The sequence below is a fragment of the Barbatula barbatula genome (assembly GCF_947034865.1).
Source record: "Barbatula barbatula genome assembly, chromosome: 4".
Lineage (NCBI taxonomy): Eukaryota > Metazoa > Chordata > Actinopteri > Cypriniformes > Nemacheilidae > Barbatula > Barbatula barbatula.
In genome coordinates this window covers 3,965,850-3,983,746 of record NC_136768.1, presented here as the reverse complement: position 1 = coordinate 3,983,746, position 17,897 = coordinate 3,965,850, and the positions used below count along the sequence as shown (strand labels likewise).

At 41.0% G+C, this 17,897-nt stretch overlaps 2 protein-coding genes across 2 annotated transcripts; both read left to right on the top strand.

Moving 5' to 3' along the window:
- The first annotated feature begins 18 nt into the window (after window positions 1–18).
- Window positions 19–4,483, top strand: parp12b (poly (ADP-ribose) polymerase family, member 12b). The gene is made up of 8 exons (XM_079454623.1): window positions 19–431; window positions 1,083–1,218; window positions 2,050–2,305; window positions 2,744–2,836; window positions 2,925–3,051; window positions 3,142–3,310; window positions 3,424–3,544; window positions 3,696–4,483. Exons 1-8 carry the CDS (start codon window positions 100–102, stop codon window positions 3,794–3,796), a joined length of 1,335 nt encoding a protein of 444 aa, XP_079310749.1. The 5' UTR covers window positions 19–99; the 3' UTR covers window positions 3,797–4,483.
- Window positions 4,484–6,197: 1,714 nt separating this feature from the next.
- Window positions 6,198–16,822, top strand: LOC306893049 (UPF0606 protein KIAA1549; the record flags this gene model as incomplete). The annotated part of the gene is made up of 21 exons (XM_079454531.1): window positions 6,198–6,321; window positions 9,215–10,528; window positions 10,841–10,929; window positions 11,026–11,200; window positions 11,426–11,556; window positions 11,747–11,933; window positions 12,043–12,102; window positions 12,176–12,330; window positions 12,412–12,589; window positions 12,879–13,063; window positions 13,290–13,495; window positions 13,571–13,698; window positions 13,933–13,947; window positions 14,037–14,263; window positions 14,350–14,579; window positions 14,732–14,873; window positions 14,944–15,297; window positions 15,659–15,711; window positions 16,143–16,270; window positions 16,343–16,497; window positions 16,592–16,822. 21 exons carry the CDS (start codon window positions 6,198–6,200, stop codon window positions 16,820–16,822), a joined length of 4,467 nt encoding a protein of 1,488 aa, XP_079310657.1.
- Between the last annotated feature and the right edge of the window lie 1,075 nt (window positions 16,823–17,897).

The window sequence follows — 17,897 nt, the reverse complement described above, 5'->3', positions numbered from 1 at the left end:
CTTACGATTTCCGCTTTCATTTCGCCAGAAACCAAAGACAGAAACACAGATTCGGGAGCGCAGAAGTACGGGCACACATATGCGCAGATCTGCGCAGAAATGTCCAGCTTTTCTCCCATCATACACCATGCGACCAGCATATTATGCAGCAATAAAGGCTCCGTCGAGTTATCGCAACTTCACCGGGAAGTTTTTGGAAGCTTCACGGACATTACAGAAGAGAAATTTTGGTACGTTATTGAAGGATGCGCCCGCTTTACTGTTGTCGCGAGCAGACCCAGAACTGAAGATGCGCAGCCTGAACGCATCGTTGTGGCCAAAACATCTCTGCGACTTTGCAAGAAATACTCTCAGAATGAATGTTACCAATGCCAGGATTTACATCTATGCAAGTATTTCGTTTATGGAAATTGTAGATATGGAAAGGGAAGGTAAGGATGAGTTTTCAGTTATATTGGCAAATATAATGTTTTTTAGTCCATAAAAGGACATGCACGGTTGCTTTATTTAGAAAGAATAATGTTTACAATCTATCTTATTAGTTACCATGTCTTAAGGTTACATATAACAATTTGTAATGTTGACAATATGAAGATTCATTTAGTTGAGTTGAAGATTAAGTTGAGCTATAATTGCTTTATAGATCTTTTTACGTGGTTTACATCTTTTACGTTTCCAGAGGAAAGTCTGTACTAAAGAGTCACAAGGTTGGGACACGCCCACTCAGTTTTATTATGACTGTTTTTCTCATTTTAAATTTATTATAATGAAATTAAAATATACATCAGAAATTGAATGAATTAGTTAATTTATACAAAATCTAAATAATTAGTCATCACAACTCTAAAATAACAAAAAAAGTGTGACAACTTTGTAGTAAACATATAAAATTAATCAGTATATTAAATGGTTAAAAGTACCCAACTATTTACTTTAGATTGTCTTTTCATCTCTTATTTTATTTAAATTGTATATATTGTTACATTCATGTGACTGTTATTCTGTATAAAGTCAGATCTGTCATCATAATACAGTAACATCAAGAACTGTTAAACATGGTTGTGTGTTTGCATGTTTTTCAGAAAGGCGTGCAAGTTTTCTCATAATATTCAGTCCAAGCATAACTTCCCCCTGCTGCGAGAGTGCACACTACACGAACTGAACGAGGATGATCTCTTCCTGCTTCTGCTTCAAAATGACCCTACCCTTCTGCCAGAGGTGAGGAAATGCAAACAGGAAGGCAATATGCATACCTACAACTCCTTTCTCACAACAAAATTTCTACCCGAAGCCAAACTCACGCTATGATTTGGATATTTCTGCATTCCAGGTCCCTCACCTGCCGTATGAAACGTCCTTCTCCGTTTCATTGTGCCCTCAGTTACGAGATGTGTTCAGGGTAGATCAGAGCTTGTGTAACCAAAAAGCTACACGTCATTTGTTTTAACTTGAGTCAGCAGTCACACCCAAATATAGAATGTCATAGTGTCAGGTCATTGAAAAGGTTTTTCTTTATAACTTAGTTCGTAAAGGAACTTGTTTTCTGCGTGTTGCCCGGGATATGGAGCAATCTGATAATGCAAAATGTCTAAAAAACAAAACAAAAAACAAGACAAATCCACCAAGAGATGATGTTCCACCTCATCCACCCACAATCAGTATGTTAATGATGGGAAAGAAATAAACAAAAGCCGCATTTGAGAAGAATTGTGCTCTTCAGTCCTGTGTGTTCGGAATGAAGAGTTGATCGATGATTCTGCGTTTGTGTCATCGGCTTGGGTTTGGACATAATTAAAAAGAAAAGAAAAAAAGAAAAAAAAATCAAAAGAAAAGAGAAAAATACCTGTTGATGAAAGTGGGGAATGTCCAGTTACCCAAGAGGTAAAGTCTTTTTTCCTGTGAGCTCTGTGCACACTGGTTTCATATAGAAGTGTTTTTAGTATTCTCACATATTATTGAATTGCACGAGTGACATGGGATTTTGCACACTGTACTTCTCTCACTTTCGCTTGCTAGTATTCATCCCCACCTCGTGCTGTGTATACACAGGTTTGTGCTCACTACAATAAAGGCACTGGGCTTTTCGGAGCCTGTACCTTTATGGAGCGCTGCACTAAGGTGCATATTTGTCAGCACTTTGTCCAAGATGCCTGTCTGTTCGGCCCGAAGTGCAAACGGCAGCACAGCATTGATGAGCACAGCCGCAGGATGCTGGAAGAGCGGGGTCTCGGTGGTGACCTCATCCACGACCTGCCTTACATCTACCAAAATGTTCACCGGCTAAATTTACAGACACTTCAAAATGGTAGGCGACTAAGAACACACATACTCGCTAAGTGCGTTCATTAAAAAAAGAAAGCTTTCACCTTTTACATGTTTTTAGAAGATTTTTTTCTGATTGGTCAATCACAGCATTCTGTTGTTTGCTGTGTCGCATAAAAGTTATTTATTTGTTTGTATTATTTGAGTAGCCATTAATTGGAATAATGTAATTATGGTTATTCATTTGCATTCATGGTCATTATTACAATATAATCGTATTATATATGAATATACATTTTCAAATGTAATACTATTCATGTTAAATAAATTAATACTATAGATAAAATGTATGCCCATTAAATTGATATTACTTCTCCAAAAAGCTTCCATCGGCGATGACTTATTGGTAATATATCGGTAACTCATATATCTAGTGACCTCTACTGCATACTATGTACTTAAGTCCGTATGTACATTTTAGAACTGATATCTGAGCCCGGGCTCAATCCAGTCGCTCAGATAGAGAAGAATGAAATCTGTCTTCACTTCATCAGAGGAAAATGCAAGTTTCAGGGTTGGTTCCGACTTCATAATTTTTTCTCTGTCCTTAATTCTATTTTCCTTCCCTGTTAACAGTCGAGTTGTTTTGTTGATTTCTTAAGACCAGTGTGTCCTTGTCCACTTTAATCTTCCATATAAGTGGGAAGTTAGCGATGGGAAATCTTGGAGAAATTTGAGAAATATGGAGGAAATAGAAAGAGCTTACTGTGACCCCAAGAATGAGCACAGGTCGGTACTAATGGACATCTTCACTACACATACCAGTAAACAGTAACAATAAACTTTTTTTAATCTCTGTCGATTCTACTCTATAATCAGTCCAGGTTCAAGGCCGGTGGATTTTCAGTCCATGACCAGGAATCGGGACCCTGTGCGCCGACTCTCAACGGTTTCTTCAGTCTCCAAACCCAACCACTACATCTTGACAACAGAGTGGGTTTGGTACTATAAAGGAGATCATGAGAATTGGATAGAGTATGGCAAACCGGTGAGACTGGGTTGCACATTTATTAGCTACACTCGGTGTAATCTGAGAGCTGTTTGTAATTGAAAAGGTGCTCTCGCTGTTTTTTGTTTCAACACTGATTCTTCATTTTCTAGGATGATAAACAACGAGTGACATCTGTTATGTCTAGAGAGCTGGAGAAGGCTTATTTGGAGGATAGTACTGCAGAGGTCACTGTCATTAAGGGCAACAGACATTACTTTGTCAGTTTTCAAGGTACACACTTTTTAATCAGACGATCTGCTGTGCAATACCGTGCAATTATTCTGCGTGTTGTGATACGTATGGGAACCCAGGAATTTCTTTATTGGCCCTGTACATGTACATGTTTGATAACGGCTTCTTAGTATCACTTCTCTTTTTGCAGATATGTATCAAAGGAACCCCAAACACAACACGAAAAGAAAAGTCCGCAGACGGCCACGCTTCGTGTCTGTTAGTGATGTGGAGAGCAAGGCTGCACAGTGACATACTCTACACACAAACACACTCAGAGCATACATTTGTAAATAGATATTGAAATTCATAGCTACCATGTTTTTGGATTGTTTGCATTGGGATACAAACTTCCCATTGGACCATGTGGACAAGGGAAATCTCAAAAGACTCTTAAATAAATAAAAACAGGTTTTAACGACCTATAATAGGTATACTATTATGAAAGAAGCATATTCTGTACTTTTTATGTAGATCCATATTTCACCTTTCACCAAATTCACATCTACATCTTTGACTTTTAAGTGGTTATGATTTATTTTTAGCAAAATAGTATAAATTACTGTAAAATATAGTATCAGTAGTTCTTCCCGCTGAACATATGATGCTGTGAATATTGACTTATATGTCGGTTTATCGTGCCTGGATTTGTCTGGTGTGCCTTTAGTGAATGTGGGACCTAATGGGATGACATGCTTTACCCCATGAGGTTCAGACTAGGAGTTTTTCATTTTTATATAACCATCAATAAAATGTCTCCCTGTTTTTCAACATTTGTTAGTCAAATTTCTTTAGAAAAAACAACTGTTTGTTGGCCAGTTGTAGAAGAGATCATTGCAATCTTTAACCATAAGGTGGCTCAAGGGGTTTCCATGAACGGAAATGTTATGCCATTGATTTGAAGACACTTTGGGTGAATTAAATTTACATTTGACCTGCGGTTAGTTTCAATTATTTATTTTTATATTTTTTGTCAACAAAATGTTAATATTATTAATATAATACTGTTGATATTATAATATCGGACTAATAAATACATTCATATCCAAGCGTTTAGACCATAAATGAGTCTTTAAACATAATTTTTTTAACTATGTATAACAAAACATATATCTATAAAAGAAACAGGCAGGGTTTGGGTTTAAAAGATGTGTACATGTATCTAACGACTCCCATGTGAAAATAGAATGGCCTAATGTATTTTTTAATCGTGTCAGTGAATATAAAATCATCTTTTAAGGTATAGGTCCAAACAAAAAACGTTTGATTGTATTTGCATTTATGAATAGGCTATAAAGAAAAACGTAAAATAATAAAAAAATGTTATCCAAAGTCGCTTTGGATAAAAGCTGTCACATGCGTATCAATATAAATGTATTTTTTTATTTAAAGAAATGTTATTTAAACAAAAAAGTATTTCTCGTCTTCTAGCTGGGTTGTGTGAGTGATCTTGCTGCTAGCCAATGACCGTGGCTCACTCATTCTTTACATTTCTTATGAATTAATGCAAGGGGTGGGTCCTCTCTCTCTCTCTCTCTCTCTCTCTCTCTCTCTCTCTCTCTCTCTCTCTGCAGATATCACTACAGGACAGCCTATTTATCATCTTTGGTGTATTTTATTCCCAGGAAATAGACAATAGGTTGCACTCGCAAGACTGTTTATTTTAGAATTACATTTTAAAAGCATTTCAAAAGCCTACGTATTTATTCAAGCCGTGCATTTATCCGGTCTGTTTGGAGAGGGATATTGGCAAAAGGGCCGTGCAAGGGAAAAGCAAGACGCCGTGCCGTTGTGACCTTTTTTGGACATTCACATTTACCGGATACTGGAAATAAACCTCTGGATACCGTTTATGTGAGCAGCTGTCAACATACGACAGATGAAGACCGGGGATCGTTTAATTTGTAAAGTGTACGCATGCATACGGCAGTGTTTATATAATTGGTTTAATTTAAAATCAGTTTGACCTCTTCATTTACGTCGATATTGTATGTTTTTGACCGCATTTGTCATCATGATAACGGGTGTGTGAGGGGCGCGCGCGCGAGCGAGCCGCAACTTAACATGACAGGTAACGAAATTCACACCGATATAAGGTGCCATTCACCTTCTGTCTCTTTGCATGTCACTATACCATTCACATAATGCATGCATATGTGATCTGAGGTTTGCTTTACGTGAGAGAATCCGCCGGTAACCTAAATGTGATTTGACCCGGTTCACGCGCTTAATCTGTTTCATATATCCGCCCTTTTGTAGTAGGCTATATGTTCATTATCTCTATCCCTGTTTGACATGATACCTGGGAATAATCCATAATAACCTAAATTCCCACCGGTATGTGTGTAGTGACTTTGAATTATAGCTTAGCATGCCAATTAAATTAATACAATTATTGACAGAGGAACAATTCACAGTATCGATAGATGGATGGATGGATAGATGATAGATAGAAACATGGTTACTTTACTTCACTTATACTATAAATGCATGGTATGGTTGTATAGTTATAACCTTGTCCTTCTAACAAAATATGTTTTCCTCCTTATAGTAATGTATAAAAATGGAAGGATACCAAGCAGGAAGACCTGTGGCCATCCAAGGGAAATTTTGTCAGATTCAGATGGCATGTCTTGAATAAGGAACAAGCTAAATGGAGAGCTCATGTTCAAGGATGGTCCTGAAGAGCTCGAGGCCTCTGCTGGGATGGTGCTCTCTTCTGCTGGTGGCTGGGATGCTGGTGGTGTTCGTGGTGATGTCCAGCACACCTGTGCCTGGTATGTGTAGATAAATATCTGCTTGTAGTCCTTCCAACAAATATTGCTTGCATTTCTCTGACTAGTGGGCTCTTGAGTGACATTTTTTCTTAAAGAGTGTCATCATTTTTAAAAGAAGTATTTTTTTGTGGTGAATTTACGCATGAGAGCGACAGTAGGCGTATGTACGGGCGAGCTTTAGTTTGTGCGAATGACGTCTGTTGAGAGCTGAATGGGAATCACGATGCTTTGTGTACTTGAATGCTTTCCAAGTAAAGATTATGGGTTTCTGGTGGTGTGAAGAACATTGAAAACCAGGACGATTCATATTTGGCCATTTTTATATCATCTCCGTCTGCCAAATATCGTGCCCACTTAGCTAATAAACAGATTTGCTAGTTTCCTGTCAGTTCCAAAGTAAACAGCATTGTTTAATTCACTTTGGATGTTCTGGAAATATGAAAGTCTCATTTAATTTCAGCTATTTTGTTTACCTTATGTATATTATATATCCTGTATATCGTTGTGTTATATGTAGGCTCTGTTGGATTTCAACAAAATCAAACCCCAGGAGTGATAAAGTTACCCAGCATGACAATGAAAACTGTGATAATCAAGGTTATCACTTAAAAAATAATTGTTGAACTTTTCCTAAATGCAGTACAAAAGTGAATATGAACTTGTTTCCTTTTAGTATTTAAGGTCTGAAAAAATACAGAGCATCCTTTCTGTTATTTTGACCTTTTTTCATTTTCTGCAATTAAATGCAAATAGAAATAATATTTTTATTTGAACTATTGTTAGTAGTTAAATGAGCATTTTACCTAAACAAATACCTATAAATAGTAAATTGAGAAAAACTGAATGTTGTGTTTGTCTTATGGTTATTTCAGATGCATATGTGTGTGTGTGTGTGTGTGTGTGTATGTGTGAGAGAGATAGAAAGACAATTTCAAGTCCAAGCACATCTACCCTTATAGCATCAATTTATTTCTGGAGAAAATAGAGATATGATCTGACTTCTAACATTGATTTGGCCTTAAAATGACATGTTGAGAATGAAACATAATGTCACACAGCAGAAATGTTGGGTGTAGTGGTAGTTTCTTTTTTTTTTGGCTAGTCGATCAGTAACTCAAGATGTGCTGTGGTTGTATTTAGCTGACAGCAGGGTGATTAACATAGTCTGTTAACACTGGTTACGCACACACATTGACGGATGGATCTGTTATACACTCATACATACACTCACATAACCCAGACAGATGGATGAAAGTATCTCGATACACTCTTAAAGGGAAGATGCAACTTTCACACACTTCTGCGGCACTCCTGCTCGCTCACTTAAATCAGTTACTTGGCCTAACACAGTTGACCATTATGGGGGTTCATTAGGAGTCGCACGCCCTTGTGGTACTCCTCACAAGCCCTCCATTAAGACCATTGATCTTTGTATGTCTATGCTTAGAGTCCGGGTTGAAGCTCCTCTCTCTCTCCCTCTCTCTCTCTCTCTCTCTCTCTCTCTCTTTCTCATTCTGTGGCTCTGGGGTATCTGATGGTTAGGCATTGATGATTGGATTTAGTAACATCAAAGCAATCTGTAATAATGTGCTGCTATTCATAGACACCATCTCTCCTGTTTTCTCGTTTATCCATTTCTTCGCGAATCTGTGTCAGTGGAATCGGTATATGTGCCCGCCTGAGCTGATTCTGTCGGTGTGAGAAATGCCTGCGAGGTCTCCGCTGTATCTGTAGCATACTGATGAAGCAGCCGGCACGCTCCTGTAACACACACACGTGCGGTACGCACACATGCAGTATCACCATGGAAACACCTTGCCTGACCACGCAACAGATCCATTCAAAGGATTGCACGTTGATACTGTACACGTCTGTTATGTGCGTGCGTACATGTATGTTGTGTGATGGTTCACCCCTTTCCCCCCGTGTGAAGTTATGTTCTCTACTAGGAAAACTGTGATAGTTAACTAAGACTGAAGTCAATTACTGTAGTATTAGCTAAGCGGTTTTTGGCCGTTGTCATCTGACTCTGTTTTGATTTGGATGAGCCATGCTTAGTGTGATTTGCAATCAAAAATCATGATTATGACTAAACTGATGAATAGTTTTTAGATTTTGGAGTCATTGACTTTGGTGTGTGATTTTAGGCCTATCACTGTTTCAACAGTTGCTTGTAAAATAATGCAGGAAGTCTGTCTTTAAACGTCAATGTTTGTCATGCGTGATGATGTCTCTCCTCAGCCAGAATGACACACTGGCCTACTAATGTCGCTCAGATGTCCAGTACCCTCACGCTCTCCCACAGTGCCGTTCAATCAGCCTCATTACCCACAAACCCTCTGTTCCAACCACAATGGCTCACAGTGCCAATGAATCAGTCACCATATGACCCCCTGCTTGTTGAAATTAGGAACAATATTATGCATCACAGTAACTGTGACAGTAAGGCGAGTTATGCTGTTTTAAGTTTAGCTGTTACGGTGTAAGGGTTTTCTAAACAATAATAGGCCAGTTGGTATAATGGCTGTATGTTTTAAAGCCTTGTCCTTGGCCAAACTATTTTCAGGATTTAACATACAGTGCAGTTCTGCGCAATGTTCTAGCATTTACAATTTTGTTAAAAAGACACGCTTTACTTCTATTGCTCATGTTCTATGCGGTTTTAATTAGGCATTTAATGTGTAGTGTTGTCATGTCAACCTTTCAGAACCCCTTAGCATTGTGCCATCATGTTTTGTATGTGCACGCATGACTCACTTTTCAGGAAGTGTAAAATCGAGTCACAGTCTGCCTTTCTGCTCTTTGCAAGTATTAAATTGGTATGCACTTTGATTGTTTTCATTATACCACATATTCTAAAGCATTTTTTCCCCATTCTGCTTTCATATTCAAGTGGACCTCCCATCCCACATGTTCAGAAGAAACCTCAATCAACATCCAGCAAGAACACATTCACCTCCTGCCTTATCTTCATCACCATTATCTTCCTCATCTCAGCGCTCGGAAAGAACAAGGCATCCGCCTCACCCCTCACCAGGTGCCAAACATCCTTTGTCTCCTGGTCACCATAACAGTGCCTCCCGCATAGACCCCACCCCTCCCCTTGGCACCGAGGGGTCAGGTGACTTAGGAGATGGGGCTCAGGGCATTCACCTGCTATTACGGCCACCCGATCTTCTGACGCCTAGCCAGATGCCTCCTTTCCGTGACGAAAGACCGGCCACGCCTTCCCCTCCGACCATTGTGGCACATGAAGACTTGTATCCGGTCCACTCTGTGGAGGTAGACTGGGGTTCCGGAGACTATTTGGAAACTCTTACCTTCATGGGATCTGAAGGGGAGGAGCTTTCGCTCGTCACCACCCTTCCCACACACGGATACGATCCATATGACAGCAACGACGATGGCGCTGTCAGCTACAACACGGCGTTCCCCTCTCGTCCGGTCCTTCCTCTTTCATCCAGAGACCTCCAACCCAGTGCGACCGTCAAGTTTGCCGGTAACTTAAGGACGGCCCATCCCACTGATCCCCGCCTCCCATTGGATCCTGACTCCATACATAAAAGATTTACCGACGATGACTTTGATTTTGATTGGGCAGAGCTTTATCCTATTGAGCCAACTGAGATGCTGCTTCCAGACATGAACAGTATGGAGTATTACAACACACTGCAAGCCAAAGAGAATGCTAGTATTGCTAGGAATAAGACGCATTATGCCCACCCTCACATTACGCCCACCCACACCATTGGACCCACCCACACTCCCACTGCCATTTTGGAAAAAGGGGCGGATCATGTCGACCGGACCTCTCCGCAACCTAGTCCATCTCTTCCCCAAAAACCCACTAGGCCCTCTCAACCACCCCCTGAAGTCCCCTTAACCCCGAAGAAGGAGGTTCCTTATATACCCACATCCCATGTGGGCAGAACTCGGCCACCAGTGCCAACCGCCCAATCTCCACCGGACCCCCCAGAGTCTCCGGTAGTCCAAGCAGTCACATTCAAGCCCCCTGCTGCAAAACCTCATACCACCACTGTCAAAACTACAGTCAGAACCACAACAGTTAAAACCATGACTACAACCAGTCACACCAGCATCTCAACCAAAAGTCCATTGCCTACAACTCCCAGAATTCCACTGTCCATTGCACCTCGACAGTACGTCTGCAACATCACCAAACCAGACATGTATCTTGTCAGAGTGGGTAAGATTGTATTTTTATTTCATGGTTATTTCGTTAATCCGCACTTTGTCTTTTTCACTGATATGATCAAAACAAAGTGGTCATATAGTGTGATAAGAAATCAAATGTATATTTTCATCATTTAAGGAAGTGAGTGAATCGTTTGGAGTAAGTAGAATACATGCAAAATCAGTAAAATGGGGCCAGAAAGAGATTTGAAAATGATGATTCATGAGAAACTAATGTATTACTCACATTTTAAGTAGACCCCGGGACATAAAATGTATGACAAAGATAAAATATAACAAACGTCGACCTCTGTGAACCCTGCAGGCATGCCTAGCGGGTCCTCAGTGTCGTTTGCCAAAGCACATGTGCGAGAGATTCTCAGACGAGAGTTCAACCGCTCGGTCGAGCTACAGGTGAGTTTATCCTATAAATTCAAAGGAAAAACAAGTGGTTCCTGTCAAAGCAACTCTCACTTAGATTACTAATATCTATTTGTACAATCCATCCAGGTTCTCAAACCCCCCCCCAATTTCATCTTCCGGACAGTCTCTGGTCCCTTAGTGTACACCGCTGTGTCAGTCATCAATTCCCTCCACCAATCAGCACACAGCTCCTCCTCTTCTACCATTCTATCCGTCACGCCCATATACGCAGTGCCCGATTATAAACATCAGGTTCACACAGGTGGGATTAACATTGACTAATAATTAAATAAATAATAACACTAAAAAATGATCAACAGAATGTTGTCAGAAATTTGGTTTATATATAATTAAATTCTTTTATCTGAAGACATTATTTTATCATGTTTTAAGATTAATAATTGATGTTTTCTTTAGTCTATACGTTAAAGTTAAACAGAGTTAATGCATGTTACACATGTGTTACATAAGCGTGTTTGTCCTGCAGTGTTGCAGTTTGTACCGAATCACGTGGACGTGCGTCTCTGTAGCTTCAGCGAGCGCGTGGAGAAAGGGCTGTTCATGGCGTACGCGGAAGTACGCAAGCGTTCGCAGGAAAATGGGAATTTCACCGTACATGTGCGTATGCCCCTTAGAGACACGATGTACCAGAGGCACATTAAAAATAAAACATGAAACACTTTTAATGCTGTATGTACATTAATGAGTTCAGTTCACCCATGAGATGCTTATCAGCAAGTAACCTCCCTACAGCTTTGCATTGCATTTTGTTTAAGTGTTAATAACGCTATATCAATGTTTTCTTTAGATTGTGAATATTACCAGTAGCCTTCCTAAGGGTCAGCGTCAGCAAAAAGCACCGGTGGACATCACCTTTGCTATGCGTGATTCCCAGGGTTACATTATGGGAACAGATGTGAGTGCCCATATGAGGCAGCTCAGCGCGGTGGAGTTCAGCTTCTACCTCGGTTTTCCTACCCTGCAGATCGCTGAACGTGAGTTTGTACACACTAGGTTATATATATAGAAAAATTCAGACTCTGTGTGTATTATTACATACCAACTTTCTATAGCACTAACATGATCTCACTTTTTATCGTCCAGCTTTTCATTACCCTGAGCTGAACGTGTCCCACCTGTTACGCTCATCCTGGGTGAAAACAGGTCAGTGATGATTTTTATGTGTCTTTATGCCTCTAATAAAAAGCTGATGGAAATAATAATTTCTGTGCTGTAGTGTTATTGGGTGTATTGGACCAGCGTGTGAATGAAAGGACCTTCCAGGCCAAGATGGAGAGGAGACTGGCCCTGTTGGTTGGAGAAGGACTTGGAATAGGGGTTGGTAATCGACGCTGGAAAAGAGCTACAAGTATTGGCAACAGCAGTGTACAGGTACACATTAAAACACAAGTTTTTTAATGGCTTTTCCATACTATTGTGTTGTAAATGGATCTCTATGCTGGTTTGTCTCAGATCGTGCGGACATCTCGTCTGGATGGGCCGAACTTCCCCCTGGAGCTGGTGTATTTTGTAGAGGCGGAGCCAGGAGAGAGGCTGCCGGCCCAGGCCACTGCTGCCCTGCTCAACAGACTCAACCTGCAGAGAGCTGCTATTGTACTGGGTTACCGGGTACATGGAATACTGGCCACACGTGAGTCATATGCATATTCAGTTTTCATTTCACACAAAGGCGAGCTGAGAAAGAGGAAGTTGAAAAGTTAGTTTTATACCCAAACAAAAAAAGTTAGTCTTGTGAGTTGCCCAGAAAAAGCTGTTTTATGCTACACAGCTAACAGGAAACGTTGTGAACACGTTGTCAAAACGGTCTTGCATGTTAAAAAACGCGTTTATCATTGCTTAGCGTTTAAAAAACTGTATGTAAATGTTATTTTTACATTATTAGCAGAACACTTGTATCTGATATCTCCTGTACGTCTTAGCTGTGGAGAAGCTGGCATTGCCTCCCTCTGAGACGCAGCCCAGCAATGTGTGGCTCATCGTGGGGGTTGTGGTTCCAGTGCTGGTGGTCATCCTCATCATCATCATCCTCTATTGGAAGCTTTGTCGCTCTGAGAAACTGGAATTTCAGCCAGACGCTATGAGCACCATCCAGCAGAGACAGAAGGTTAGAATCACAAACAACAGTTTGCTGAGTGTGACTGTGTGTGTGGTACTATTAGGCCACTCATAGATACTACATGTGAAGGAGGTTTGTACTGTAACTCTACTCTGTTTTGCCCTTTGTCAAGGGCTTTTTAGAGAAGAGAAGAGTAGACTACTTAACAGCCAGTTGTGCCTATTATGCGTTTTTACTATTCTATTATAGTTACCGTTGTGTATATTTTGTCTAGTTGCAGCCCCCCAGTGTAAAAGGCTTTGATTTCGCTAAGCTTCATCTGGGTCAGCACAGTAAGGATGACATCATGGTAATTCAAGAACCCGCCCCTCTCCCGCCTTCGGTTAAAGACGCCACGCCCTCTGAGGGCGGAGAATTGAACACACCCAAATCGAAGAGTTCGTCCACAAAAGCTTCACGTGCTGCTCGGAGGAGGGGCAGGTGGGGAACTTTCTGTGATTAAGTCTTTTGGATTGTGAAATGTTTTAACTCACGAAACTATTGTGTGTTTGTCAGATTGTCTCCGTCTGATGGCGATTCATTAGGAAGTGAAGCATCCAGTGGAAGAGAATCAGCGGAGGAGAGCACGAGACCTGCCGTGACACCGAGTGACAGCAAACCCCAGCATCGCAAGAGCAAGCATGGTACCATATGACAATAAAACACATACATATTAAATACATACATACATATACAATTTTCAACCTGTAAATATACAGGAACATTTCTAAGAAAACCATTTTATGTCATTCCTTACGTCTTAGACTTTTGGACCCCAGAGTAAATATGACTGTATAGAAACAATTTGTAAAAAACACTTATACAAATTGATTGGATCTGTTTCTTTCTCTCTCTTTTCCTCAATTATACCCCCTCAGCTAAAAACAAACTAGGTAAGCACTTTTATGAATGCTGCACTTGCATATACAGTGGTAATACTTTTGCAAATGCATGAGCTTTGACATCTACTTTTGAACTTCAGGTGCACAGCCTGGAAGTGGTGCAGACGAGCAATTGTCCTCCTCCTCCATATTCGAGCACGTGGACCGTATCTCTCGCGGTTCGTCTGATGGAACGCGCAGGGTATCTAATAAGATCCAGCTTATCGCCATGCAGCCCATGCCAAGCCCACCCCCTCATCCGCATAACCAAGCCCTGAGTCCCAGCCTTACAGAGATGTTGTCTGATGGATCAAAGGTCAACAGTGAGGTCAGTAACATGAGGAGTCCTTTTTTAATTGCATGTACTACTTAAGAATACATTTATGATTATTCAAACTTTGTACATTGATGTAGATCCAGGTGGCCTTAAGGCACAAATCTGAGATTGAGCACCATCGCAATAAGATCCGCCTGCGTGCCAAGAGAAAGGGTCACTATGAATTTCCTTCCATGGAGGACATCATGGCTGCGTTTGGTGACAGCACCGAGCAGCAGCGTGTTTATCAGCAAGCCCAGGAGCAGATACACAAGATTCTGCATCCGCATGAACACACATCCTCTTCGTGTGGAGAGCCACGCAAGAGGTCAGCAAGAAAAATACTTTCTTTAAAGATCCCATAAAATTTTTATTCAGTCTTTCAGTATGTACTGCCCAACTTCCTGTTTAAACAGGAAACACACCATCACATAAAATAAAACCTCATGTTTTTGTGTTTTCTTGTACGTGTATGAGTAGTGCTAGAGGTCGGCGCTCTCCCAGACATAGGCAAAGACAGAATTACAGCAGTAGCGGAAGTCTGAGAGACAAAGATCGCCTCATTACCGATGGGGACGCCACATATAGGAAGTTCCCCGGGGTCAATAATGTGGCATATGTGGTAGGACACACAGTCTCACATGCTTTCACTGACCAAAAACACAAACTCACAAACGTTTCTGTTCTTATAGTCTGATGCAGACCAGCTCCCAGATGCAGGTAGCCCCTCCCCGACCGATGAGGTGTTTTTAGACCCCGGTTCTCCGCCGTCCGGCCCCGCCCCTGCCCCCCCTGCCTACGTCCCCCCTCAGCCAACCATCGAAGAGGCCCGGCAGCAGATGCACTCCTTATTGGATGACGCCTTTGCACTCGTCTCGCCCTCCTCTCAAGGAAGCCCCGCCCCTTTGACGTTCACCGGCGTCACTGCAGTCACTGGCGTTGGAGGAATCATCCCTGGTCAACCTTCTAGCCCATCCTCACGCTCTGCACGCCAATGTGGCTCCTCCTCTTACCCAGCAGCCCCGACACACAGTCCTTTCTCTGCGGTGAGTCGCATGTTCCAAATTGTATTTTGTATTCAATGAAGTATGTACTAGTTAGTATGCTGGTCATTTAGGAATTTTACAACTTCTCTTTGATAGTCTTGTTGGATAGCAAATATACACTACAAAGACGGTATTATAAATATGAGGCATACTACCCAGTTTGCATACTTTTTTATTGTATGTATACTATATAGAAGGCAAGTGGACATATTTAGTAACTATAGAACAAAGCTATTCCAGTGAGTGAGGTAAGTTGTGACCTCTACAGATTCATAATATATGGTGTGCTTGCTTTGTGATGGTGATATTGGGTCTGATGTGATGAAATTAAATCCTGTGAAATTTATTTCTCTGCTTATAGAGGTATGCCGAGTTAGGAATGTCTCCTACATCGGTCCAGGGCTTACTGCAGAGGTGAGATGGGTTCGGGTTAGTTTTTACAGTGTTTCTTAGCCAAGGGACCTCAACAAACCTCCAAGGGGTCTTAAAATGACTTCAAATTAAGTCATCTTAGTTATGTCAAGCTCTAGGACATTTTGTTGGGAATAAATTGGGAGGGTCTTCAAATATTGTTGTGGACAAGGGGAGTGTTGAAGTCAAAAAGGTTAAGATCACATCAATATTTTTGGTCCACGTACTGAAAGAGAAAGACTGTAAATGTTTAATGTGTAGATTATTACTTATTAAACACAAATACAGAGAACTAGCAGTGTTTCCTAAGATTTGTATTGATCATGTTGCGGTAATAACTTCAACATTTATTAAACACATACTTTAAAGATGTTTGCATAATCAGAACAGTCAGATATAATATTTACTCAGCAGATTGTTTGTATAATTCATAGGCAGGGACAAGGCCTGGGCTATCTAGTGCCAGCAGACATGCAGTCTGATCCTGGTTACTCCAGCAGGGGGCAGTATGGTGAAGAACTCCCATCATCTTCTCGGCCTCGACCAGTAGGGGGCAGCACAGGTAAGAGTGTACAGTACCAGGTTATTTCATATATGTTGTATGTGTTATAATTGCAATATGTTATGTGTATAGGTGCACAGTTGCATCAGCTAACACAGGTGGGTTTGTCAAGTCGGATTGGATTGTATCCCGGTGTTGGCCGTAGTGTATCCGGACCCTCTGGATCGAGTTGGGCCCAGTATCGCTCAGACGATGAGATCACAAGACCAGGGTCCAACCGGGAGGCTGTAAGTCAATGATGCACATACAATGACTCAGAATAACATTATTTGTGATATCAATTTGGAATGGGATTAAATCTCCTCTCTTCTTATCCCACAGATATTGACATTCCCAGAATATTCCTCCTCACCTGTATTCCAGATGCCCAGGACATCACTGCAGGACCCCAGCACACCCCAGACCCACTTGGAAACCTCCAGTCCAGGGTACATCGCCTCTGAGGAACGTTCTCCACCCCCTCACTCCTCAGCTTCCCTCATCAAGGCCATCAGGGAAGAATTGCAGAGACTTTCTCAAAAACAGGTTGCCGTTGTTGGTTACCACAGTTGAGATAGACCCCCTCAAACCTCTTAAAGCTCTTAACTGCGATATAGGACATAAATCCTCAAGCAGCTGCTTTTACACAAACCCTTACCAAAATTTTACACTTCAAGTACGGCTGGTCTGTTACACACAAAGGCACCGCTTTTCTGATATCGCGATGACATCCACGACTGATGTTTCACTCCTGATGTGCAAAAAATAAGCTTCAATACAATTTAAAAAACAGACTCTACACATACAGCTCTCGTTCAGACTGTTTAAATTAAAGATTGACCCGTATACAAGACTCTCAAATTGCATGCTGGGAGCTGTGACTCTTTAAGACTTAATGCTGACTGTTGCCGATGTGAAAATTCATCTTCTTCAGTTCATGTCGGTCAAAGTGCTTCCTTCAAATGGGTCATCTTCATGTCTTCGGACCTCCTCTGGTGCTAAACATAATTTCTTGCCTCCATCTCGATGCCACACATTCGAAAATAACAGCCTTATCTTCTTTTGTGGCTGTATTTACAGTATCTTTCCTGTTGTCACTTTTATCAACAATGGCTGATCGAGTGAGATGGCCTGTGGCACGGTCTTGAGCTCGGGGAATCGTAGTCTCTGCAGAAGGAGTGTGGAAGTGTTTGGGCATGTTTTTGTTTGGAACTGTAAATGCTGAAGTCGCTCTGTGTTAGTGATTGGTAGGTTTTGAGAAAGTCCACGTGTTTGTTATGGGGTAGATGAAAACAGGCATCTCTAGGGAAAAGATTAGGATTGCTGTGCCCATTCTTTTGTCCATTCTAATCTATCTGCTGTGTCTTTTTTGTAAATGACTGGAGTAGCTTCTCGGCTTTCAGATATTAATTTCGCACATGTTTAACTTTGCACATTCGTATCATGGTGGAAGTCAATCAGTTTCAGAATTTATTGTGGAAATGAGAGAAACAGTAATTATATAAAAGATATACGTAATTTCATATTATATACAAATACATAAAATATGAATATATATTGCATATTGATGTATCGACCCATTAAGCACAATCTGTTAGATTATATGTTAAACCTATTAGATTGCATTTATTTTTTATTGTTCTGAAAT

Excerpts from the sequence above, each read along its gene's own strand:
- parp12b (XM_079454623.1), top strand. The coding sequence starts at position 100 with ATGTCCAGCTTTTCTCCCATCATACACCATGCGACCAGCATATTATGC. Across the intron at positions 1,219-2,049 it reads ACCCTACCCTTCTGCCAGAG|GTTTGTGCTCACTACAATAA; the intron begins GTGAGGAAATGC and ends GTGTATACACAG. Across the intron at positions 3,545-3,695 it reads TTACTTTGTCAGTTTTCAAG|ATATGTATCAAAGGAACCCC; the intron begins GTACACACTTTT and ends CTCTTTTTGCAG.